This window comes from Staurois parvus, unplaced genomic scaffold (assembly GCF_062004578.1).
Source record: "Staurois parvus isolate SC_StPar_1 unplaced genomic scaffold, SC_StPar_1.0 ptg001014l, whole genome shotgun sequence".
In the NCBI taxonomy this organism is placed as follows: Eukaryota; Metazoa; Chordata; class Amphibia; order Anura; family Ranidae; genus Staurois; species Staurois parvus.
The window spans coordinates 110,412-136,645 of record NW_028318810.1 but is presented as its reverse complement, the minus strand read 5'-3'; the positions used below and the strand labels follow the sequence as shown (position 1 = coordinate 136,645).

Sequence of the window (26,234 nt, the reverse complement as noted above, 5' to 3'; positions counted from 1 at the left end):
CTCTGGTGAAAGGTGCCTACATGTACCTATAATCCCGGAGACCTGAGTCCCTACATTTACTGACAGTCCCCAGACCTACGTATGCACAGCATGTTCCAACCCCATTCCACGTAGTAGTTTTGATGACCTGAAAGCTGAACTCTAGGAATTTAAAACTACCTAGGCAGTGGTGATTGTCACCATAGATGGCTAGAATTTTGGCCAATTTCTGCCAAAATTCAAGCTTCGGGTGGAGCTGCAAAGACAGGTGGTAAATTATTTGACTTAACAGCGACTGCATCTAATCTGACACAGCCACTGTTTGGATATTCAGACAGCTGTGTGTGTCATGGCTGCCTGAATAAAATAGCTGACAGACAATGAAGATTCCTCCATGCATACTGCTGGCCTTGATGGGGGATCAAGTGATTTGCTCTCGTTCACCCTGTGGGCTAAATGAGAGGACATCTAGTTGTGCATACGGAGCCTTTACAGTCTGTGTAAATCTAGTTAACAATGCTCATTCAAGTCACCGTTTCAAGTAACCTCATTATCACCCCCTTGAGGATCCCTTCATTGCTTGACTCTCAGGTGAGGATCGGTTCAGAATGGGCAAGTATTGTATCGCCCTTTTGCTATAGAAGAGAGTGAAATTGATTCAATAAAATTGGATAAAACAATGAAAGATAAAACCTGATTGGTCATTATGGGCGACCGCTCCACTTTTATGTTGGTTTTCTTTACTGCAGTTTTAATTATTCCTCCACGCATTTTGTAGGGTCATGTGACCTGAACTGGAGTGCCAGGGAAGCTAATAGGTATGCCTTTTGAAATGTTCACCCCTCTAGCCTTCCTTAGCCTTACTCCCTAATGCCTGTATAATTGATTAATACTAATGAGCAAAGCTGAGTTTTTATTGCAAGTTTCTACAAAATTGGTGATATTTGGCAACTATGACTATCGCCCAGGGACATAACGTGTAAGATGTGTTGCTCCGCCCCCTGGTTTTGACATTATAATGCTTGTCTGATCTATGGCCAGAAAAGTGCTCTCCTTTATCCACATAGCAGTGTAGACTGTTCTGAATGGCGAACCTGTCAGCTCTCATTGTGAGCAGGGGCCGACTGACAACTCATGGGGCCCCTGAGAAATAGGGGATCATGGGGCCCGTATCCTTGCCCAAACTCAAAAAAGCCTATGAAAAAGGTACCAGGGGCATCTCATGGGGCCCCCTACTGACCCTGGGCCCTCAGGCAGTGCCCGAGTTTCCAAATGGTCAGTCCGCCCCTGATTGTGAGTGAGATTTTTGATAAGTCTGCAATAAACATCACAGATATTACTTGTGTGTGAAGGACTGCCTGACACCCCGACTGGGTATCTCCACCAAAATACAGCTTCCTCCACTCTGGAACCAGAATATAGTAAATGTGCTCCAAGCATCAGACAGAACCAATGTTGGAGTAAAACAAGGACTGATTTTATTAACAAACAGCATAGAATTTACACAGGAAAACCTTCCCTTAGGCAGGTATGACCCACATTACAAGTCCCAGGAGAAAATTACATTAGATAAAAAAAATAAACAAACACAAGAAAACAATGGATTCCTTCCCGGCACCTAGCAGTCTGAACTCTGATGATCAAACAAAGTGAGAGCTTATCACCTAAACCTAACTACAGCAAACAATAGTTGATGCCAGAAAACCTGCAACAGAAAATAAAGTTTCTTAACCCCACATATGCTGGAATTCACCCCCTGCACATAACACATTGCTGCAGGATAATAGTTCCACTATGCACAGTATGCCAAGGGGACCCAGAAACAGTCCCTCCAGCCCTAATTGCATGAAAAGGGTAGCTGATATAATTCACATCCAGCCAGGTACACAGGGAAGTGATAATAACCCTCTTGGGGAAGAGGTTCCTTGCAACCCCAAGAGGGGGGGTCTCCCTAGTCCTGTGTCCCTAGTCGGCCCCTCCAGGAGCCCATCACAAACAAAGGATTTCCCAGCACACCTACCAGCCAGCCTGAAAAACAACCAATTTGGCCCCTTCTAACATTTACAAACAAAACCGTCTGGTTTTTAATGCAAATACATGCGTAAGTCGCAGTGCCCCCTTCAAGGGTCCTCTGTATACTGCGGACCTAACTCTAACATTTCCAGAGCCTCATAGTGGGAGCACATATATCAATGGATAGGTTAAGGACAGGTGTGCCTGGAGGAGCTCATCCCTCCTTAAAGGTACAGGGACGCACATGACGCCCAGCTATACAAAATGACAGCATCCAGTGTGTCCCTGCATCCAATTCAGCAAACTGTACAAAAAAATGACAAACACAAACTGTTAGGGAAAATTGGTTGTTTTGCAGGCTGGCTGGTAAATGTTGCTGGGAAATCTTTTGTTTGTGATTCCTTCCATGTGCACCTTACTGCTAAGACTGGTTATAAGTTGGGATGGGTGCCATTTTTTTGTACAGTTGGCTGAATTGGATGCAGAGATATACTAGATGCTTTTGCTAAGGCTGGGCATCACAGGCATCCCTGTATCTTTAAGGAGGGATGGAGTTAGGTCTGCAGTATACAGAGGACCCCTGACATGGGACTGCAGTTTACGCATGTATACTATATTGCTAAAAGTATTAAGACACCCCTCCAAATCATTGGATTCAGGTGTTCCAATCACCTCCATGGCCACAGGTGTATAAAATCAGCACCTAGGCATGCAGACTGCTTCTACAAACATTTATGAAAGAATGGGTCGCTCTCAGGAGCTCAGTGAATTCAAGCGTGGTACCGTGATAGGTTGTCACCTGTGCAATAAGCCCATCCGTGAAATTTCCTGGCTACTAAATATTCCACGGTCAACTGTTAGTGGTATTATAGCAAAGTGGAAGCAACTGGGAACAACAGCAACTCAGCCACAAAATGGTAGGCCACATAAAATGACAGAGCGGGGTCAGTGCATGCTGAAGCGCACAGTGCACATATTATTGGATCATGGTGTGGGGTTGTTTTTCAGGGGTTGGGCTTGGCCCCCTAGTTCCAGTGAAGGGAACTCTTAAGGCATCAGCATACCAAGACATTTTGGACAATTTCATGCTCCCAACTTTGTGGGAAGAGTTTGGGGATGGCCCCTTCCTGTTCCAACATGACTGCGCACCAGTGCACAAAGCAAGGTCCATAAAGACATGGATGAGGGAGTTTGGGGAGGAGGAACATGACTGGCCTGCACAGAGTCCTGACCCCAACCCGATAGAACACCTTTGGAATGAATTAGAGCGGAGACTGCGAGCCAGTCCTTCATCAGTGCCTGACCTTCCCAGAACAGTTGAAGCTGTTATAGCTGAAATGGGTGGGCCAACTCAATATTGAACCCTACGGACCAAGACTGGAATGCCATTAAAGTTCATGTGCGTTTAAAGGCAGGCCGACCAATACTTTTGGCAATATAATGTTTTTGCAAATGTCTTTGTTTTTAACACAAATTATTAGACAGGGCCAAATTGGTTGTTTTGCAGGCTGGTTAGTAAATGTGCTGGAAAATACTTTGTTTGATTGTGATGTGCATTGCTCTTCCATGTGCACCTTCCTCCAGGAGCCCAAGTCATGGTGGTTTCTGTGACACTTATGCAGGCCATAGACGGGACGTTTATCGGCCGAATTGTCAGCCAATAAACGAAAAATCGGTCGGTGCCATTGCTGCTACCAATATCCACGAAAAACGGCAATTTTTGTGGATTTTTCAGCATGACTGATAAAAATAAATAAGAAGATCCGCGAAAAATGGCCGACTGACTGGCCCACTAATAGCGTGAATTTTCGACGAAAATTCAGCCGATAAATGACCCATCTATGGCCTTCATTAGATTGTGTTTGCTCTTTTTTTTTGTCTCACCTGCACTCGAGGGAAACATTCCTGGTATTGATTACCCCTGCTATGGCTTGGAGAAGAGGTTGCTATATACATATTCATTGGACCTTTTTGGATTTTTGGAAGAAATGTGATGTCTCATGCTGTACTTAGGAGACTAGATATATCACTGATATATATTGGATCAAATAAGTGTGGATGAAGGACAGTTTACATTGGAGATATTTGTTGTTGCACAAGAGACACGCTATAATTGTTGAATAATTATTGCACATAGTTAGCTATGCACATTTTTGTTTTAATTTTCTATTGTGTATGTGAATAAAACACATATTTGTGCTAGCTGCTTTGTGGTGAAAAGGGATAGGCTGCGCCATTTTCTGTGTAATTTAGGACATAAAACATTGCTTTCAGTAAGGCTCACAATATGTTGTAAGTAATCCTTAATGCTGTGTTTTGGGGGGCCTTGACCTGACCTGATTTTGGAATCAAAGTTAGTTTGCAGGATAACAAAGCTTTTCATCAAGTTTGGGCCAACTTGTCTCCTGGACCTTCTACACTCTATACCAGTGGTCTCCAAACTGCAGCCCAGGGACTGGATGTAGCCCTTTTCTTGCTTTTATCTGGCCCTTGGGGAACTATTCCTTCTACTGACACCAACAATGGGGCACTATTCCTCCCAACGGTGGGGCACTATTTCTCCCACTGGAACTAGCGATGGGGAACTATTCCTCTCCCTGTTACCAAGTATGCATGGCTTATTCCCACTAATGCCAGGACAATTTCTACTCCTGATGGACAAATTCCAGACCCCTTAAAGTCTGAAGTACAGTAAGCTGGCCCTTTTTGTTTAGAAAATTTGGACACCCCTGCCCTATACATTCCCCTAAGTTCAAGCCTTAGATCAGTTGGCAAACTTTTTCCACCCACCATGATCTACAATTACTCTGGCCTTGCTGTAGTCCTCTTCAATGAACCTGTGAGTTGTGGTATATAGCTTATAATGGAGAAGCCATTTACAGTATGTGCATAGAGGTGCATGTTCAGTATACCGGCTCAGTGAAGAGCACTGCAGAAGAGCCAGACAGTTGTAGGCCACAGGAGGTTTTTGGCTGACATAATAACCTGGTGCCATTCTCTGCCTCATTCTCCTGTGAACTCATAGTGGCTTGATGACACAGCGCCAGGGCATGGATCCTTGGTGCACCAGGCTCCCCACAAAGTTAGTTCAGTGACGCTGGTATCAACATGGAATGCCGGTGTTGGAACTCAGGGCAGTCACTCTTGGGGGTATCATTGCAGGTAGGATGAGTATTGCACCAAAAACTAATTTCTTCTAAAGGCCTGGGCAGTATTTGTTTAAAGGCAGCCTAAAGCTGGAATTGGGCTTGAACATGAAGCTATAGTAAGTCTTGGGAGCAGTTGCTTATAAGGAATTGAAACCATATAAAAAGAGGAACAACATATTTAACTTTGCTGGAGAAAATGCTCATCCAAACTCCCACCAGTGCTGACCACATTGCTAACACCAAAAGCTTTTGAACTTGTGATATTTGCTGAAGGGAATGGCTTGAAGAGTTGCTTGGTCTGTGTGCTTTGCCGCTCATTGCTCCAGTCTGCTTGTAGCTCCGAAGTGTTTTCTTGACATCCGGCAGCTGTGCAGGTGGATCGATACGTGACTCATTCTGACACGCTAACCTGTTTTTATTCTGCCACTGACTCTGACAGCATACCAATATAATGAATGACTGGATTGGCATTTGGAGAAAATATAAGCTCTGATGCTGGACTAGTTCAAGCTGCAGATAGAACCACCACAGGGAGGGGAAAAAAAAATCATAAAAAATGAAAGTGCATGTAATGCCAAACAATTACCTCTTATTTGATTCCCTATTTAAAATATCTGTTCAAAAAGTGCAAAAAATACCTGTTGAGTTTGCTAGAAATCTTTAACAACTTCCTGTGCGGTCTGCCTGTGTACATGGAGGGGTTATAGAGATGAGGAGGGGTTAGGGGGATGAGGAGGAGGAGATGAGGGGTCATGGAGACAAGGAGGGGTTATGGAAACAAGAAAAGGGGAGGAGATAAGGAGGGGTTATGGAGACGAGGAAGGTTAGAGGGATCAGGAGGGGGAGGAGATGAGGAAGGGTTATGGAGACTAGGAGGTGTTAAGGGGAGGTGCTGAGTAGGGGTTATGGAAATGATAAGAGGGCTTATGGAGACTACAAGGGGTTAGGGGATGAGGAAAAGATAAGAAGGGGATATGGAGACGAAGAGGGGTTAAGGGGAGGTGATTAGCAGGGGTTATGGAGATGAGAGGTTATGGAGACGAGGAGGGGTTAGGGGATGAGGAATGGGGGGGATGAAGAGGGTTTATGGAGGTTAGGGGGATGAGGAGAAGATAATGAGGGATTATGGAGACAACGAAGGGTTATGCGGATGAGGAGGAAGAGTGGAGGAGGGGTTATGGAGATGAGGTGGGGAAGGAGACCAGGAGGGGTTATGGAGATAAGGAGGGGTTATTGGTAATGAGGGGGGAGGGAGACAGTGAGGGGTTATGGAGATGAAGAATTAGGGAGATGGAGACTACAAGGGGTTATGGGGACGAGCAGGTGTTATGGGGATGAGGAGGGGAAGGAGACCAGGAGGGGTTATGGGGATAAGTAGGAGTTATTGGTAATGAGGGGGGGGGGCAAGGAGGGGTTATGGAGATGGGGAGAGGTTATTAGGATGAGGAAGGGGGAGAAAGAGGGGGAGGAGACACGGAGAGGTTAGGGAGACTAAGTGGGGTTATGAAGATGGGGGAACATTTGATGAGAGGTTCATGTTCTTTGTAATCCATCATAAATTAAGTAGGCAGGACTTGACAACACATGCCTTGGAATTCAAAGTCAAAAATGCAAGGGAAGGAAGGAGCACACATCAACAATTATTTTTCTATACTCGCAGCATGTTTTAAAGTGAAAAAACATGAGGAAATGTGGATGTGTATCAGAGATGTACATCTTTTTATTTTGCCTTGACATATGCATTAAGTCTTACCCCTTGTAACTAGTAGAATTCCAGCAATGTAGTACCTAGCATTTGATTGGTCTGCTTTTGGTGAAAGTCTACCTTTTTTTTTCCTCTGTATCCTCATTGTTAAATTTGAGCATCTACAGATGACCTAATTCCACCCACAACTCTTTCAGGCTGTCAACCCTAATTATTATTTTTATTTTTACTGACAGCTCTATGGAAAATCTAAAGCTATATTAAACTGAAAAACCAAAATGTAATATATTGCAGTATACCAATCCTTGGATGTAGTGACTTCTTTTGCTTTTTTCCTTTATTTTCATGTAGAGTCCTAAAGTTCCTATAGAGCAGTGTTTCTCAACTCCAGTCCTCATGGACCCCCAACAGGTCATGTTTTCAGGATTTCCATTATTTTGCACAGGTGATTTGATCAGTTTCACTGCCTTAGTAATTACCACAGCTGTTTCATCTGAGGGAAATCCTGAAAACATGACCTGTTGGGGGTCCATGAGGACTGGAGTTGAGAAACACTGCTATAGAGGTTGTTAGGGGTTGCTTGAGCCATAAGCAACTTTCTGCCTCTCAGATAAGTAATCATTGACACCAATCATCTTTTCTTCTTTTCAACTATCTGTAAGGGGGGGTATTCTCATTTCCAATTAACAACCTAAAAAGGAGGCATTCTTCCCAATGACCTCTGGGGACTTTCTGTGATGACCACCAACCTCTGGGGGCTTTCTGTAATGACCACCAATCTAAGATGACCATTTTCCATTTGTTTTGTTATTCAGAGACAGCTTTTCTCAACCTTTTTAACATGTAGGAACCCTTGAAATAACTTTTTGGACTCAAGGAACCCCCTACTAATAAATACTATATCTACAGCTCAAGGTACATTAAGTGTGATGATCACTGGGAAGAATGCTCCTTACTTGTGAGGTCTGTGGGAAGAATCCCCCTCCAGAAATAGCTCATTGTTCAAGGAACCCCTAAAAACCTCTAAAGGAACCTTCAGATCCGATGGAACGCTTCTCTAAGTAAATCACATTTCTTATTATTTTATATAATCCTATATTCACAAGTTACAGGTCACATTAATGCCCCATGAGCTCTAGATACAGTATAATAATAAATTACAGTGGATCTCTAAAAGTTTATTAAGGGTTCCTCTGTTTTTTTAAAAGGTTGAGAAAGGCAGGTCTGTCCTCTTTATCCAAGTCCAAGCAATGCTGATAAGCAAAGGATTAGGAAATCCTAAAGGCCCGTACACATGATAAGAAAATAGTGCGAACATTATCGTACAAGGACCAATCGTCCGATAATCGTATCGTTAGTACACAGCTTTCGAGAGCCAATCACGACAATTCATGCGACAATATCGGAAGGGACAGATGCTTTCCCATACGATACCAGATCGTACAATTTTTGTTTAATCAGTGCAGTAGTCATCCGAAAATACAATACAAATACATGACATCACTTTCTAAATTCTCTTCAGTCGTACGAGAATGTTCGTAAGTTGAGTAACCTCTTAATTTTTGACATGGAGACTAGTATGCAAAAAAAAAAATGAACGTTCATTCGTCCGATATTCTCATCGTGTGTACTAGGCATAAGAAAAATCTGTGTTTGTCTTTGCATTTTCCAAAGATGCTAGAAGTTTGATAAGATACTGTGCACAGAAGGGAAGTATTGTGTACATTTTACACTGTGTTGCTGCAAGTGCACTATGATGACCAACCGGCTGGAACATCTCACTATGGGATCTGGTTTTCTCATAGTCCGAAATGCTCATCATGAGTTTCTGGAGCAGCTATACAAGGCCTTATCTGCTGTTGGTCATCAGAGCTTTCACTGTAGGACAACAATTGACCAGGTGCAAATATGGGGAAAAAACTTTAAAAATAATGTAGCCACCACATCTAAAAACCGTAAACTGTGATATACATATTTCTTTTTGGGTTTAAATATGCTTTAAGTCTTAGGTCACACTGAAACTGACATTGAAATCATGTGACATCACTTGAATTCGCACAATTTCAAAGTCGGATGTCAGTCCGACTTCAGGTGCGACTTGGAAGACATCTTTGGGACTTCATACACAGATGTCTATGCAAGTTGCACCTGAACTTGCAAAAAGTAGTGCGTGAAGAACTTTTTGAAAATCAGTGTGACTCAGATGGAGTCGGAATCACACCAATATGATTGCTTCCATTGTGGACAATGGGGTGTGACTTATCATGCGATTTGAAACTACAAAATCACATGAAAATTTACACCGGTGTGACCAGGGACAAATGCAAGAATGGTTTAATTCTTTTAATTCCCTCAGAATGTTTTGGGACCATGCAGGAACCCTTTCTAGGCAAGGCAAGGCAAATTGAGTTTGCTTGATAAACTGAGTGCTGGATAGAAGGAAGCAAATCTAGCTTTAAAGTACAACTAACAGTTCCTGTATAACAGTCTAAACAAGTATCAAACCCAATCCAGTTACTGTGTGAGGCACAAGCCTCTTAAAGTGAGGTGGCTGAGATAAATCCTCTGTTGTTGTGTCTCACATGCTTCCCCTCCCAGACACTGCAGCTCCTAGTGGGAGGGTAATCGCAACAGAGGCAGTGTTGTCAATCCAGAAAACAGTGAGCAGGACTAGGTGTGGCCAGATGACAGGCTACAGACTTTTGAGCCATCAGTGACAATAGTGATAGCCATGTACCCTGCAACATCTTCTCAGCCCACTGTAAGCAGGCACAGCCTACATAAACATGACAACTCTGCTCTAAATTCAGGAGCAGTGCAGCATTGTTGTCGTACCATTACAGGATGAATTAGGTGGACTTACCAGACAGGATCAACGGGTATTTGTGGGACTTGGCAGGGACAGTAAGAAAAAAATGTAAGTGCCAGCACCCCAGATTGAACACTCCTAGTGGACCCCATGTGTATTTTTGTGTATCTTCTTCTGTTTTTAATACCTTTTTCAGATGAGTTTTGGCTGGTCACATGACCCTGGTCCTTGAGGCGGCAGCACTGTTGTGATGATTTTAACACTGTTCTCTGCATCAGTAAACTCTGAATGCAGGGCTCTATGGTGATGCCCCCTCGGGGGTGGGCCCATGACATCCTGTACTCTTAAACTGGCCATACACAGAGTGAATTTTGGGCAGTTCCTGCTGAATTGACCAAAATTTGCTCAGTGGGTAGCCCTGCTGGCTATCTCTCATCTGATGTTCCCTGTTGAAAAATCAAAAGGGCCAGGTAGAAAATTGTTGGCCAATAAGATACACCCACTGTTTAGGTAATTGGACAGCTGAGGAGGCCAGCTATCAGAATGCAATAGCTGAAGAAGGAGATAAGTCCAACCACAATGTGTTGCACTGTCATTCAACGTAGTCAGAGGACATCCTCTGGTGAAGAATAGTTACAGCTGGGATAGCTCCAGATTGAAGGTGACTTTTTTCAGCCTTTAACACTGTCTGAGGGTCATTTTTATTGAAAAGCCAAAAAAGAGTAACATTTAATCTCCAAACTTTATGCATTTCCTGATGTCCTATTACATGGCATTTATGTCATGATGTCTATGAGGCACCCACAGGCTCCTCAAACCCAGGCTTCTCTGGATGAATAGTTCTTGAAGAGGTCAGGACACCCTGCCTGTTCGCTATTGTTTTCTACTGGATAAGTCATGGGAGATGTTTGTATTGTCTCCCCAGCCTGCCCAGCCCCTTCTGTATAGGCCAAGCAAAATGGTCAACTAATGCAACTGATGGTACTTGGGGACCTGGTGGCCAGCACAGTTTCCCACCGCTGTAAACAGAGCTACACTCATTGGTTTCAAAGTATAAATACATACACTTTGTGTGTGTGTGTGTGTGTGTATATATATATATATATATATATATATATATATATATATATATATATATATATATATATATTTCTGTATGCCATTCAGTAGTCAAGATTTTTTAGTTCTGTAGAAACAATTAAGTACTGTCCGTGATACTTTTTTTATTTGCACTAACATACAATTTTGAGGACAAGCTTTCGGGGAATGTCCCTTCTTCAAGGTCCAAGGAGTACTTAGTTCTGTAGGAAATAGGACACCAAAATTTGGTTTGATCAGGGGTGTCTTGCATTCTTTTCTACAAATGTCAGTTTCCTACTGTTCTGTGTGCCCAAATGTCACTCTTAATCCAAATTATAGTTGGTGTATTTGGTGCCCGAACCTAAAGACTGCACATTGTATAGCTACTCAGTATTATTAAGTATGACCATTAGCATTTATATACATATTGCCGTGTGACCAGGGGTGGACTGACAACTCATGGGGCCCCCGGGCAATAGAGGAACATGGGGCCCGTGTCCTTGCCCAAACTCAAACAATCCTTTGAAAAAGGTACCAGGGGCATCTCATGGGGCCCCCTACTGACCCGGGCCCTCGGGCAGTGCCCGAGGCTCCAAATGGTCAGTCTGCCCCTGCGTGTGACCGTTGTCGGTGTGTATATATACTCGGTATCATTCTACAATTCAGTGTGATCATTGTTGGTGTATATACAGTTGCTCAAAAGTTTGCACACCCTTGGAGGATTGATAATTGTATGTACCATTTTTGCCAAAAACATGAGTGATCAGGCAAAGCACATTTCTTTTATTTCATATGGGAGGTCTGTAGGCCATAACAGAATGGAACAATCATAAAACAAAACATGGCAACAAGTAAACAAATGAAATTCAAAAGTTTGCATACTCTTAATGCTGTGTATTGCCCCCTTTAGTATCAATGACAGCATGCAGTCTGTTGTAATAGTTGTGTATGAGGCCCCCAATTCTTGCAGGTGGTATATCTGCCCATTCGTCTTGGCAAAATGCCTCCAGGTCATGCAAAGTATTTGGTCATCTTGCATGAAATGCATGTTTGAAATCTCCCCTAAGTGGCTCGATGATATTAAGGTCAGGAGAATGTGATGGCCACTCCAGAACCTTCACCTTTTTCTGTTGTAATCATTGAAGGGTCAACTTGGCCTTGTGTGTAGGGTCATTGTCGTGCTGGAAAGTCCAAGAGCGTCCCTTGAGCAGCTTTTGTGCAGAAGAATGCAAATTTTCTTCCAGTACTTTCTGATAACATGCTGCATTCATCTCGCCACCAATTTTCCCATGATTCCCCGTGCCTTTAGAGTGACACCCCCAAAAACATCAGTGAGCCACCACCATGCTTCACAGTAGTGATGGTATTCTTGTCACTATAGGCATTGTTGACCCCTCTCTAAACATAGCACTTATGATTGCGAATAGGGTTGCACTGATACCGGAATGGAAGCTGATACTAAGCATTTGCACGAGTTCTTGTAAGTCCAATACCTGAAACTGATACCTTTGCCAGTGCGATTTGTGCCCATACAAAATGAATGGGCTCAGATTGCACTGCAAAGAATCACGTTATTTGAACAGAAATGTGGTGTGATTCCTGTTCGAATCTGCAGTTTGATTTGTGCCATTCATTTTGTATGGGCTCAAATAGCACTGCAAAGGTGTCAGTCAGGGGCAGACTGACCATTTGGAAACTCGGGCACTGCCTGAGGGCCCGGGGTCAGTAGGGGGCCCCATGAGATGCCCCTGGTACCTTTTTCATAGGCTTTTTTGAGTTTGGGCAAGGACACGGGCCCCATGATCCCCTATTGCTCGGGGGCCCCATGAGTTGTCAGTCTGCCCCTGGTGTCAGTAATCAGTATCAGCGAGTACCGATTCTTGTGCTCAAGTACTCGCCAATACCGATACCTTTGCAGTATCAATTGATATCAATGCAACCCTAGCTGTTATCATGAAGCTGGGTTTTGGTCTTATCACTCTGGATTACAGTAGGTCAAAAGCTGTGAGGTGTGTCAAGGTGTTGTCGGCCATATTGTAACCGGGCTTTTTTGTGGCATATGCGTAGTAAAAGTTTTATTTCTGGCAACTCGACCATGCAGCTAATTTTTGTTCAATTATTGTCATATTGTGCTCTTTGAAACAACCACAACATCTTTTCCAGAGCAGCCTGTATTTCTCAGGTTGCCTGAGGGTTTTTCTTTGTATCCTGAACAATTCTTCTGGCAGTTGTGGCTGCAACCTTTTTTCATCTACCTGACCCTGGCTTGTTATCAAGAGATCCCCGAATTTTCCTCTTAAGCGATTGAAAAGTTCAATTACCTTGTTACGCAGGTCTTTTGGCAGTTCTTTTCTGCTCCCCATGGCTCAGAATCTAGCCTGCTCAGTGAATCCACATGAGAGCTAACAAACTCATTGACTATTTATACACTGACATTAATTGCAATTTAAAAAGCCACAGATGTGGGACATCAACCTCTAATTGGCATTTTAACCCGTGTGTGTCACCTTGTGTGTCTGTACCAAGGCCAAACATTCCAGGGGAGGGAAACTTTTAATCATGGCCATTTGGGTGATTTCTGTTATCATTATGATTTAAAAATTATACGGTGCGGTGTGAACATTATCGGTGTATATATACTCGGTGTCATTATACGGTGTGATCATTATCGGTGTATATATACTCGGTGTCATTATACGGAGCGGTGTGATCATTATCGGTGTATATATACTCGGTGTCATTATACGGAGCGGTGTGATCATTATCGGTGTATATATACTCGGTGTCATTATACGGAGCGGTGTGATCATTATCGGTGTATATATACTCGGTGTCATTATACGGTGCGGTGTGATCATTATCGGTGTATATATACTCGGTGTCATTATACGGAGCGGTGTGATCATTATCGGTGTATATATACTTGGTGTCATTATACGGTGCGGTGTGATCATTATCGGTGTATATATACTCGGTGTCATTATACGGAGTGGTGTGATCATTATCGGTGTATATATACTCGGTGTCATTATACGGCGCGGTGTGATCATTATCGGTGTATATATACTCGGTGTCATTATACGGTGCGGTGTGATCATTATCGGTGTATATATACTCGGTGTCATTATACGGAGCGGTGTGATCATTATCGGTGTATATATACTTGGTGTCATTATACGGAGCGGTGTGATCATTATCGGTGTATATATACTCGGTGTCATTATACGGAGCGGTGTGATCATTATCGGTGTATATATACTCGGTGTCATTATACGGAGCGGTGTGATCATTATCGGTGTATATGTACTCGGTGTCATTATACGGTGCGGTGTGATCATTATCGGTGTATATATACTCGGTGTCATTATACGGTGCGGTGTGATCATTATCGGTGTATATATACTCGGTGTCATTATACGGAGCGGTGTGATCATTATCGGTGTATATATACTCGGTGTCATTATACGGTGTGATCATTATCGGTGTATATATACTCGGTGTCATTATACGGCGCGGTGTGATCATTATCGGTGTATATATACCGTGGTCATTATATGGAGCGGTGTGATCATTATCGGTGTATATATACTCGGTGTCATTATACGGTGTGGTGTGATCATTATCGGGGTGTATATACTCGGTGTCATTATACGGAGCGGTGTGATCATTATCGGTGTATATATACTCGGTGTCATTATACGGAGCGGTGTGATCATTATCGGTGTATATATATTCGGTGTCATTATACGGTGCGGTGTGATCATTATCGGTGTATATATACTCGGTGTCATTATACGGTGCGGTGTGATCATTGTCGGTGTATATATACTCGGTGTCATTATACGGTGCGGTGTGATCATTATCGGTGTATGTATACTCGGTGTCATTATACGGCGCGGTGTGATCATTATCGGTGTATATATACTCGGTGTCATTATACGGCGCGGTGTGATCATTATCGGTGTATATATACTCGGTGTCATTATACGGTGTGATCATTATCAGTGTATATATACTCGGTGTCATTATACGGTGCGGTGTGATCATTATTGGTGTATATATACTCGGTGTCATTATACGGTGCGGTGTGATCATTATTGGTGTATATATACTTGGTGTCATTATACGGTGCGGTGTGATCATTATCGGTGTATGTATACTCGGTGTCATTATACGGCGCGGTGTGATCATTATCGGTGTATATATACTCGGTGTCATTATACGGTGTGATCATTATCAGTGTATATATACTCGGTGTCATTATACGGTGCGGTGTGATCATTATTGGTGTATATATACTCGGTGTCATTATACGGTGCGGTGTGATCATTATTGGTGTATATATACTTGGTGTCATTATACGGTGCGGTGTGATCATTATCGGTGTATGTATACTCGTGTCATTATACGGAGCGGTGTGATCATTATCGGTGTGTATATATATATATATATATATATATATATATATATATATATATATATATATATATATATATATATATATATATATATATATATATATATATATACTCCGGTGTCATTATATGGCGCGGTGTGATCATTATCGGTGTATATATACTCGGTGTCATTATACGGTGCAGTGTGATCATTATCGGTGTATATATACTCGGTGTCATTATACGGTGCGGTGTGATCATTATCGGTGTATATATACTCTATCATTATACGGCGCGGTGTGATCATTATCGGTGTATATATACTCGGTGTCATTATACGGCGCGATGTGATCATTATCGGTGTATATATACTCGGTGTCATTATACGGCGCGGTGTGATCATTATCGGTGTATATATACTCGGTGTCATTATACGGCGCGGTGTGATCATTATCGGTGTATGTATACTCGGTGTCATTATACGGCGCGGTGTGATCATTATCGGTGTATATATACTCGGTGTCATTATACGGCGCGATGTGATCATTATCGGTGTATATATACTCGGTGTCATTATGCGGCGCGGTGTGATCATTATCGGTGTATATATACTCGGTGTCATTATACGGTGCGGTGTGATCATTATCGGTGTATATATACTCGGTGTCATTATACGGTGCAGTGTGATCATTATCGGTGTATATATACTCGGTGTCATTATACGGTGCGGTGTGATCATTATCGGTGTATATATACTCTATCATTATACGGCGCGGTGTGATCATTATCGGTGTATATATACTCGGTGTCATTATACGGCGCGATGTGATCATTATCGGTGTATATATACTCGGTGTCATTATACGGCGCGGTGTGATCATTATCGGTGTATATATACTCGGTGTCATTATACGGCGCGGTGTGATCATTATCGGTGTATGTATACTCGGTGTCATTATACGGCGCGGTGTGATCATTATCGGTGTATATATACTCGGTGTCATTATACGGCGCGATGTGATCATTATCGGTGTATATATACTCGGTGTCATTATGCGGCGCGGTGTGATCATTATCGGTGTATATATACTCGGTGTCATTATACGGTGCGGTGTGATCATTATCGGTGTATATATACTCGGTGTCATTATACGGCGCGGTGTGATCATTATCGGTGTATATATACTCGGTGTCATTATACGGCGCGGTGTGATCATTATCGGTGTATATATACTCGGTGTCATTATACGGCGCGGTGTGATCATTATCGGTGTATATATACTCGGTGTCATTATACGGTGTGATCATTATCGGTGTATATATACTCGGTGTCATTATACGGCGCGGTGTGATCATTATCGGTGTATATATACTCGGTGTCATTATACGGTGCGGTGTGATCATTATCGGTGTATATATACTCGGTGTCATTATACGGTGCGGTGTGATCATTATCGGTGTATATATACTCGGTGTCATTATACGGAGCGGTGTGATCATTATCGGTGTATATATACTCGGTGTCATTATACGGAGCGGTGTGATCATTATCGGTGTATATATACTCGGTGTCATTATACGGCGCGGTGTGATCATTATCGGTGTATATATACACTCGGTGTCATTATACGGATCGGTGTGATCATTATCGGTGTATATATACTCGGTGTCATTATACGGTGCGGTGGAATCATTTTTACTGTATACTCAAATACTTTGGGGTTGATTTACTAAACCTGGAGAGGGCAGAATCTGGTACAGTTTTGTATGGCAGCCAATGAGCTTCTAACTTTAGCTTGTTCAATTAAGCATTGACAAAAACCTGGAAGCTGATTGGTTTCTGTGTGGAGATGCAGCAGATGTTGTGCTCTCCAGTTTTAGTGAATGAGCCCTTTGGTCTCCCTATATACAGTATGGTTTTTGTGGGCTGAGCCGTGTAATATCAGAAGTGGATGTTCTGGGTAATGACGCGTGCTGCTCGGCTGGTAATGTGATCTGTGTGGACTCTGCTGCCACCTGCTGTACATGGTATAGGCACAGAGCAGATGACAGGATGGGTACAGGCGGAGAGGGAGGTGATGGAGGCAGTGACAGTTATGTAGGGTGATCAGAGGGCAGATGTGGAAGAGGAGCGTAGATCCTTTGTAGGAATACAAAATTGAGGGAGGATTGTCTGATCCCAACACACAGGGGCCTCAGAGAGAGACCGTGACAATGAGTTTAGGAGGGGGGGAGGTGAAGAGAACCGAAAAAAGAGATGGAAATACAGATGGGGAGTCTGAGCCAGTAGAGTGCAGGCTCTTGGGACAACACATCTAGATCCAGCTTAGACTACAGTGTAATGGGCTCTGAGACACCACTTGATTAAACCTGAAAGAGATCCCATACAGAGAGACAGATTTCTGAGACAAAGATGGCACTGACAGCAACAAAAGAGAGAGATATTTGATACAGTATAGAGGAGAAAAGGACTGAGACAACACAGAGAGAAGAGGGACTGAGACCGCACAGAGCGAGAGAAGGGGGACTGAGACCGCACAGAGAGAGAGAAGGGGGACTGAGACCGCACAGAGCAAGAGAAGGGGGACTGAGACCGCACAGAGCGAGAAGGGGGACTGAGACCGCACAGAGCGAGAAGGGGGACTGAGACCGCACAGAGCAAGAGAAGGGGGACTGAGACCGCACAGAGCAAGAGAAGGGGGACTGAGACCGCACAGAGCGAGAAGGGGGACTGAGACCGCACAGAGCGCGAGGGGGGACAGAGACCGCACAGAGCGCGAGGGGGGCTGAGACCGCACAGAGCGAGAGGGGGGGGGCTGAGACCGCACAGAGCGAGAGGGGGGGGGCTGAGACCGCACAGAGCGCGAGGGGGGACAGAGACCGCACAGAGCGCGAGGGGGGCTGAGACCGCACAGAGCGAGAGGGGGGGGGCTGAGACCGCACAGAGCGAGAGGGGGGGGGCTGAGACCGCACAGAGCGCGAGGGGGGGCTGAGACCGCACAGAGCGCGAGGGGGGGCTGAGACCGCACAGAGCGCGAGGGGGGGCTGAGACCGCACAGAGCGCGAGGGGGGGCTGAGACCGCACAGAGCGCGAGGGGGGGCTGAGACCGCACAGAGCGCGAGGGGGGGCTGAGACCGCACAGAGCGCGAGGGGGGGCTGAGACCGCACAGAGCGCGAGGGGGGGCTGAGACCGCACAGAGCGCGAGGGGGGGCTGAGACCGCACAGAGCGAGAAGGGGGACTGAGACCGCACAGAGCGAGAAGGGGGACTGAGACCGCACAGAGCGAGAAGGGGGACTGAGACCGCACAGAGCGAGAAGGGGGACTGAGACCGCACAGAGCGAGAGAAGGGGGACTGAGACCGCACAGAGCGAGAAAGGGGGACTGAGACAGCACAGAGCGAGAAGGGGGACTGAGACAGCACAGAGAGAGAGAAGGGGGACTGAGACAGCACAGAGAGAGAGAAGGGGGACTGAGACAGCACATAGAGAGAGAAGGGGGACTGAGACAGCACAGAGAGAGAGAAGGGGGACTGAGACAGCACAGAGAGAGAGAAGGGGGACTGAGACCGCACAGAGAGAGAGAAGGGGGACTGAGACAGCACAGAGAGAGAGAGAAGGGGGACTGAGACAGCACAGAGAGAGAGAAGGGGGACTGAGACAGCACAGAGAGAGAGAAGGGGGACTGAGACAGCACAGAGAGAGAGAAGGGGGACTGAGAGCACAGAGAGAGAGAAGGGGGACTGAGACAGCACAGAGAGAGAGAAGGGGGACTGAGACAGCACAGAGAGAGAGAAGGGGGACTGAGACAGCACATAGAGAGAGAAGGGGGACTGAGACAGCACAGAGAGAGAGAAGGGGGACTGAGACAGCACAGAGAGAGAGAAGGGGGACTGAGACAGCACAGAGAGAGAGAAGGGGGACTGAGACAGCACAGAGAGAGAGAAGGGGGACTGAGACAGCACAGAGAGAGAGAAGGGGGACTGAGACAGCACAGAGAGAGAGAGAGAGAGAGAGAGAGAGAGAGAAGGGGGACTGAGACCGCACAGAGAGAGAGAGAAGGGGGACTGAGACCGCACAGAGAGAGAGAGAAGGGGGACTGAGACTGCACAATTAGACTTGAAAGAAATAAAGGTAAGAGTATAAAGGAGAGACAGAGTCTTAGGGGTGGTGGGAACTCTTGTTTGGATGGTCAGTAGTAAGTATCAGGAGGGAGTAGAGAGCAGCTGTATGGCAGACAGAGACAGAAGAATTCTTCTGGATTTGTGAGGGGGGGGGGGTTAGACATGAGAATTGCAGGGCTCTGACGAAGATTGTGGTGAGGCTGGGAACAGATTCAGAGGTCAGGAGCAGATGGGAGGTGACACATGATGGAGAGAATTTGGGGAGAGGACTCGTACACAAAGGGGACCCTTTAACATGTAACCAGACTTTGAAATGACTTTATCGCTGGAACCAACACAGATGTGAAGGGGATCTGGAGAAGATTGATTTACTGGCATAAATTTGCAGTGTGGGGATTTTACTGCTTGAAAGTAACACAGAAGACCCGATCGGAGTTCCTGCCTTGTACTTGTGTGCACACAGTCACCATGCCTGACATCAACTATCTGAGTTCTGTGTCCTGGGGATACATTAAGGTACGTCCTGCTCTGTGTAGCGGTGCTGATGGTGGGACACTTACCTCCTCTCCAGCTGGAACACTGAAAGCTGAACTGTGTCTATTGGCTTTTGTACTCGTCGTATGAGGACCCTTTCCAGTAGTACCAACCTATGGTTAAGGAAGACTTTCAGCTTCTCTTTCCAACTGTCACCACTAGAAAAATTCAGAATGTTCGCAGCAGAAATGAGGCTTTCATGTAGTCGCCTTATGTGCAATTCTCTGAGATTGTTCTGTCCCTTGTTTGTAATCTTACAACACATACATATGATGGAGATTTCACAAATTCATATTCTTGTGGAAGGTCCTGCTCCTACCAGTCATAGAGAGCACATACCGTAGAGGGCAACCCAATTCTATGTAACCAGCAGGACAGGATCCGGTGAAACACACGGGATGACTCTGCATCTGAAAAAGATAAATGCCCGGCTGTCACGCTGTTGCTTTGTCTTTAGCACTTTCTAAGTCACTGTCCCGAAAGGTGTGTTGAGATAAGATATTCTGACTTTCATCACCTGAGAGCTTGTTTAGGTTCCGTGACTTAGATGTATTAAAACTAGCGACAGACACACAACCAAAGTTCTCAGAAGAAGGCCTTTGTTGGCCACTTCTGTTTTTTTTTTCTTTTCTTTTATATTTTTAATTTTTGGAAGTAAAAGTGGAAAGGCTTGGGAATTCTCTCTCAAAGAGGGAATGACCAGCAGTACAAGTGTGGATTGGATGTCTTTCCAATTAGCTGTAATGGCTTCAAGTGTCAGGTTCATCAGGTTGATCCTGGGGATTAGGCTGATGTTGATGGGGTCAAGAAACTTATGTTTTTCTATGATCAACAATTTTAAAACACTTTGATTGTTGTGTAGACCAGGAATGCTCCTGCAGTATCCTTTTGAGGCTGGCTGAAGACAGTTGTATTGCACAAAATATAACTGGATACTAATATTTATAGGCAAAGTTGATCCAGGATATATCTGATTGATTGCCTCTTGGGGGGGTCAGGAAGGAAATATTTCCCATGCTGGAGAAAATTGCATCATGCTTTATTGGGATTTTGTTTGGCTTCCTTTGGATCAACAGTTGGTATAGGATTGTATGTATACGATTGCATATCATTTTTTTCCCCTCCACTACTATTGGTTGAACCGGACTATTGTGTTTTTTTTTTTTTTTCAACCATACTATGTGACAGATGCAGAAAGACTATTGTGGACAATAAAGTTCTTTAGAGCACCATATTGTTGCATTGATCTGGGTTCAGGATTCACCATGTAAAGAGAAGTCATTATAATTAAACCCCTGTTTAGGAGCCTTTAGAAGTTTGGTTTGATCCACGAGAAAGTTGTCCCCCGCGCATGATGAATTGATGAAGTGTACACAAACCCCTAGGGTAGTGTATACAACTTGGGGGACCTTGATCTCTTTTCCAGAACTGCTAAGTGTATTGAAACTATTATTTATTTTCATTTGTAACGTGGTAACATTCATTCTTCTTTCCAAATTGCTGTTTGTATATGTATGTATGTGTGTATATATATATATATATATATATATATATATACATATATATATATATATATATAATATGTGTGTGTGAAAATCAATAAAAACTGTTAATCATAAAAAAAAGTGGTAACATTCTGCAGCAATTTATGGTTGAAGTGATATTTTCAGTAGGAGTCTGTCACATTTAAATGAATAAAGGTGTCACCACCGATCCCTACATTTGATGTCTGGTTACTAAACTCTTAAAAATGAGACTGCATGAACACCACAGATAAAGAGTTATCACGTTTTATCAAACTGTTAATAGATCATAATAAACTTTGTCATAAGGTTAAATTGGTATCATGAAGCATAAAAACATTTTATAACCAAAGAAATCTCAGGAATCAAATGAGAATCAAATCTCATGAATGTAAATAGAGGTCACATATCATACAATTCCTATTACCTAACACCTATTCCTAAAACCTATTTCCAAGGTCAGTGTTGTCCTTGAGGAGCATCGCCAATCATTTATCTTTTATATGATGACATTCAGGAGGGATATTTTTCATCTGGTAGAGAGAAGCTTTACCTGTTTGGCAGACCAAAGTTGGCTTCTTCAGGACAGTTTGATAACAATGTGTATGTAGTAACCCTTGACCTAAGGTGCCCAGACAGTGCCCTTTTGATGAGTTTACTGACCAGAAATGAATATTTAAAGCTGAAATCCAGACCAGCCATTTAATAAATTAATTCTAATTTTCATTAACTCTGTTAAGCATCCAAAGATTTGTAATTCTGTACTGCCAGTCTTGTGATTCAGTCATCCCAAGCAAAAAGCTTAATCAGGTCAATGACCACATTTTTTTTTGCAGAAATTAGGCAATACAGCTTGGTCACTGATCTGCCCACCATCCTACTGATTGGACAGTGACACCACACTGATGAGGTCGTTACTCTGCTCCTCTTGCCTGTCAGCAAGTGCTAAATTAGAAGAAGCCCTTTGCACTTTGTGCCCGTGGAGTCTGATTGACTTACAGTGCTGACCCTCCATCTCTGTCTCTGAGTCCTGATAAAAAAAAAAATAGATTTAGATACTTGCACTAGTTGTATTGAGCTGTAATCAGGGGCGGACTGACCATTCAAGCACTCGGCCATTTGGAAACTCAGGCACTGCCCGAGGGCCCAAAGTCAGTAGGGGGCCCCATGAAATGCCCCTGGTACCTTTTATAGGCTTTTTTGGGTGTGCTTTGAGTGTGGGCAAGGACACAGGGGCCCCATGATCCCCTATCGCCCGGGGGCCCCATGAGTTGTCGGTCTGCCCCTGGCTGTAATAGTTTTTTGTTTTTTGAAGAACGTTTAACTGGCTCCAGTGATGGACCTCCATATTTGAAGTTCATCGTTAAACATACAGTTATTTTATTCCATGAACAACATACATTCTGTTCTTGATTGACCTTCTACTGTAGTAGGGTATAAACAAGCAATGAAATGCAGGCATACCTCAGTTTACGAACGCCTTGGTTAACGTAATTTTTGGTTTACGAATGAAAATCCATTGAAAATAATGGATGTTTTTCGCAATACGAAGCAAGTTTCCCCATAATGCATTGCACCTGGGAGGTTTATAGTGCCAACCCTGTGCCTTTAAAGTGCACTTTATAAAGCGTTTTGAACAGATAAGACTTTTTTTTTTTTTTTTACTTTTTTCTGACCTCCGGAACGGATTAATTGGTTTTCAATGCATTTAAAATATTTTGTTTGCAATATGAAGCAAGTTTCCCCAGGATGAATTGCACCTGGGAGGTTTATAGCGCGCGGCCCCGTGCATGCTGGAGTCTGTGGGTAGCACGTGGCATAGAGTGTGGAGGTGTTGGAGCGGTTTTTGCATCGAGTTTTGGAGCCATTTTGGACATTTTTAACCATGTCCCTGTACAGTATTTATGCCTTTTAAAAGTGTACTTTATAAGGAGTTTTGAACAGATAAAATACTTTTTTTGACTTTTTTTCTGACCTCCAGAACAGATTAATTGGTTTTCATTGCATTCCTATGGGAAACCGCGTTTCAGTTTACGAATTTTTCGCAATACGAAATGTCCCAGAGAACGCATTAAATTCATAAACCGAGGTACGCCTGGCTTGCAGGCATTAGAGAGTGATACATTTGTAGGTATCTGTAGTATGATTTGGTATTAGAGAGTGATGGATAAGGTGGAGGTACTTGTAGTATGGTTGAGATTGAGAGAGCTGTGGAGATATTTATGGTATGTCTATGTATTAGAGCAGCCATTCTCAACCAGGGGTCTGTGGAACCCTGAGGTCCCTCCAAAGGCTGCTAGGGGTTCCTTGAGCTGTGGCTGATGTACCTCCTATTTGATGGTGTCTGCATAGTTTTGACCCAATGCCACTTGGAGAAGCCAGTGGCATGACACCAATGATCTTTTGCTGTCTGTAAGGGGCTTATTCTTACCGCCACTGTAAAAAGGGCATTCTTCTCACTGACCACCAATGTAAGGGGCATTGTTCCCATTGAATAGGTTTAGCAGGGGTTCCCCAAGACCTAAAAATTATTTTAAGGGTTCCTCTGGAGTAAAAAGGTTGAGAGGCTGTATTAGAGGGTGATGTAGAAGATGGAGACCCATGCAGGTTGGTTGAGTATTTGAGCATGATATAGAAGGTGGAGGTACTTGTAATATAATCAGGTGTTAGAGTGATGCAGAAGGTGAAGGTACTTGTAGGATAGTCAGTAGTACTGTGTGATTATTATTATTATTATTATTATTATTATACAGTATTTATAAAGCGCCAATAGTTCGCTCAGCGCTGTACATTACGAAGGGGGACAGAACATGTGACAGAACAATACCAATACAATGCAAAACATGAGGGGATCGAGGGCCCTGCTCTTTCAAGCTTACAATCTAGGAGATGCAGGTGTATGTACTTGTATTAGAGTATGGGTATTAGAGAGGTATGTAGAAGGTAAAGGTATTTGTGTTAAAGTTGAGTGATGGAGAGTGATGCAGGTGGAGGTGCTATGTACTTGTAGTATGTTTTGGTATTAAAGGGTAATGCAGAAAGCGGAGGATCTTGTATTATGGTCAGGTATTAGAGGATGACGTAGAAGGTGGAGGTAATTGTAGTATGGGCTGTTAATAGAGTGATGGAGAAGGTGAAGGTACTTGTAGTATGAGCAGGTATTAGAGGATGATGTAAAAGGTGAAGGTACTTGTAGTATGGTCAAGTATTAGAGTGATGGAGAAGGTGGATGTACTTGTAGTATGACAGGTATCAGAATGATGGAGAAGGTGGATGTACTTTGTAGTATGGTCAGGTATTGGAGTGATGGAGAAGGTGGATGCACTTGTAGTATGGTCAGGTATTGGAGTGATGGAGAAGGTGGATGTACTTGTAGTATGGTCAGGTATCAGAATAATGGAGAAGGTGGATGTACTTGTAGTATGGTCAGGTATTGGAGTGATGGAGAAGGTGGATGTACTTGTAGTATGATCAGGTATTGGAGTGATGGAGAAGGTGGATGTACTTGTAGTATGACAAGTATCAGAATGATGGAGAAGGTGGATGTACTTGTAGTATGACAGGTATCAGAATGATGGAGAAGGTGGATGTACTTGTAGTATGGTCAGGTATTGGAGTGATGGAGAAGGTGGATGCACTTGTAGTATGGTCAGGTATTGGAGTAATGGAGAAGGTGGATGTACTTGTAGTATCATCAGGTATTAGCGTGATGGAGAAGGTGGATGTACTTGTAGTATAACAGGTATCAGAATGACGGAGAAGGTGGATGCACTTGTAGTATGCTCAGGTATTGGAGCAATGGAGAAGGTGGATGTACTTGTAGTATCATCAGGTATTGGAGTGATGGAGAAGGTGGATGTACTTGTACTATGACAGGTATCAGAATGATGGAGAAGGTCACTTAAAGATTTAATAGAGAAGAAGGGAGATATTTTTATTAGAATAGATGAGTGGAAATATCATCAATTGAAATGTTTTATTGGAAATCTACCTAAACCCCTGAGATTAAAACAGGAGTGGAATATGTTTGAAAGGTTGTTAGAGACACGAAGGGATGGGAAGCACGGTATTTCAAAAGTGTATAGAATACTCACAGAATTAGACACAAACACAAAGTTAATTTTTATAACAAAATGGGAAAGGGATTTGATGAGTTGGGTTTGATGAAGATAGACAGAGAAAGATGTTTAGATTGATACAGATAATGTTAGTATGAAAGAGGTTGAGGTTAACTATAAGTGTGTGACACGATGGCACATTACACCGAGTGTAGAACACAAGATGAATGGGGAAAATTCAAATATGTGTTGGAGAGGATGTGGAGAGATAGGCACGGTGTTTCACATATGGTGGGAATGTCCGAAAATCCAGGCTTTTTGGAAGATAATAGTCAAACTGATTGAAGAAATAACTGAAATTGACATAGGGTTAGACCCAACGACGTGCCTCCTACACAATGTGGAGACATCTGTAAATAAATATAAAGATTCAGGTACATGGTACTTCTTGAATGCGGCGAAAGGGTTGATACCCAAGTTTTGGGGGAAATCTGAGGTACCGAAGGAGGAAGACTGGATTAATAGAGTAAACCAGATAGGTAGAATGGAAAGATCATACCATATGCAGGAAGATAGGATGAGAGTTTATTTTAGGAGATGGGAAAAGTGGGAAAGAGCAGGATTGAAAGAGAAATATAGGAAAATATGATCTAGGATGTTAGCAAAAAATTAATAAGCCTCAAGAGATTAGAATAGGCTAGAGTCTGCAGAGGGGGGGGGATGAGGGGCGGGAAGGGGGGTTAGTGGGATGGGAAAGAAAAGAGTTTTTTTAGTAAGGGAAAGGTAGAAATGTTATAAATGTCTATTTGTATGAGAATTATTTCCCTTTTTGGGTTTTTGTATTAACATGAAAAATTTAATAAA

General features: G+C 43.4%; 1 protein-coding gene across 4 annotated transcripts in view; it reads left to right on the top strand.

Annotated features, from left to right (window-relative positions):
* PDE4A (phosphodiesterase 4A) overlaps positions 1-26,234 on the top strand; it is a 490,104-nt gene that overhangs the window by 403,908 nt on the left and 59,962 nt on the right. Inside the window, exon 1 of one of the 4 annotated variants that reach the window (XM_089657629.1) lies at positions 19,488-19,771. The exons of the other annotated variants lie outside the window; for them this stretch is intronic. Coding sequence (XP_089513755.1) covers positions 19,724-19,771 — 48 coding nt within the window. The 5' untranslated portion in view covers positions 19,488-19,723. Of the gene's footprint in view, positions 1-19,487; positions 19,772-26,234 lie in introns of those variants that run through there. 4 annotated transcript variants of the gene reach the window in all.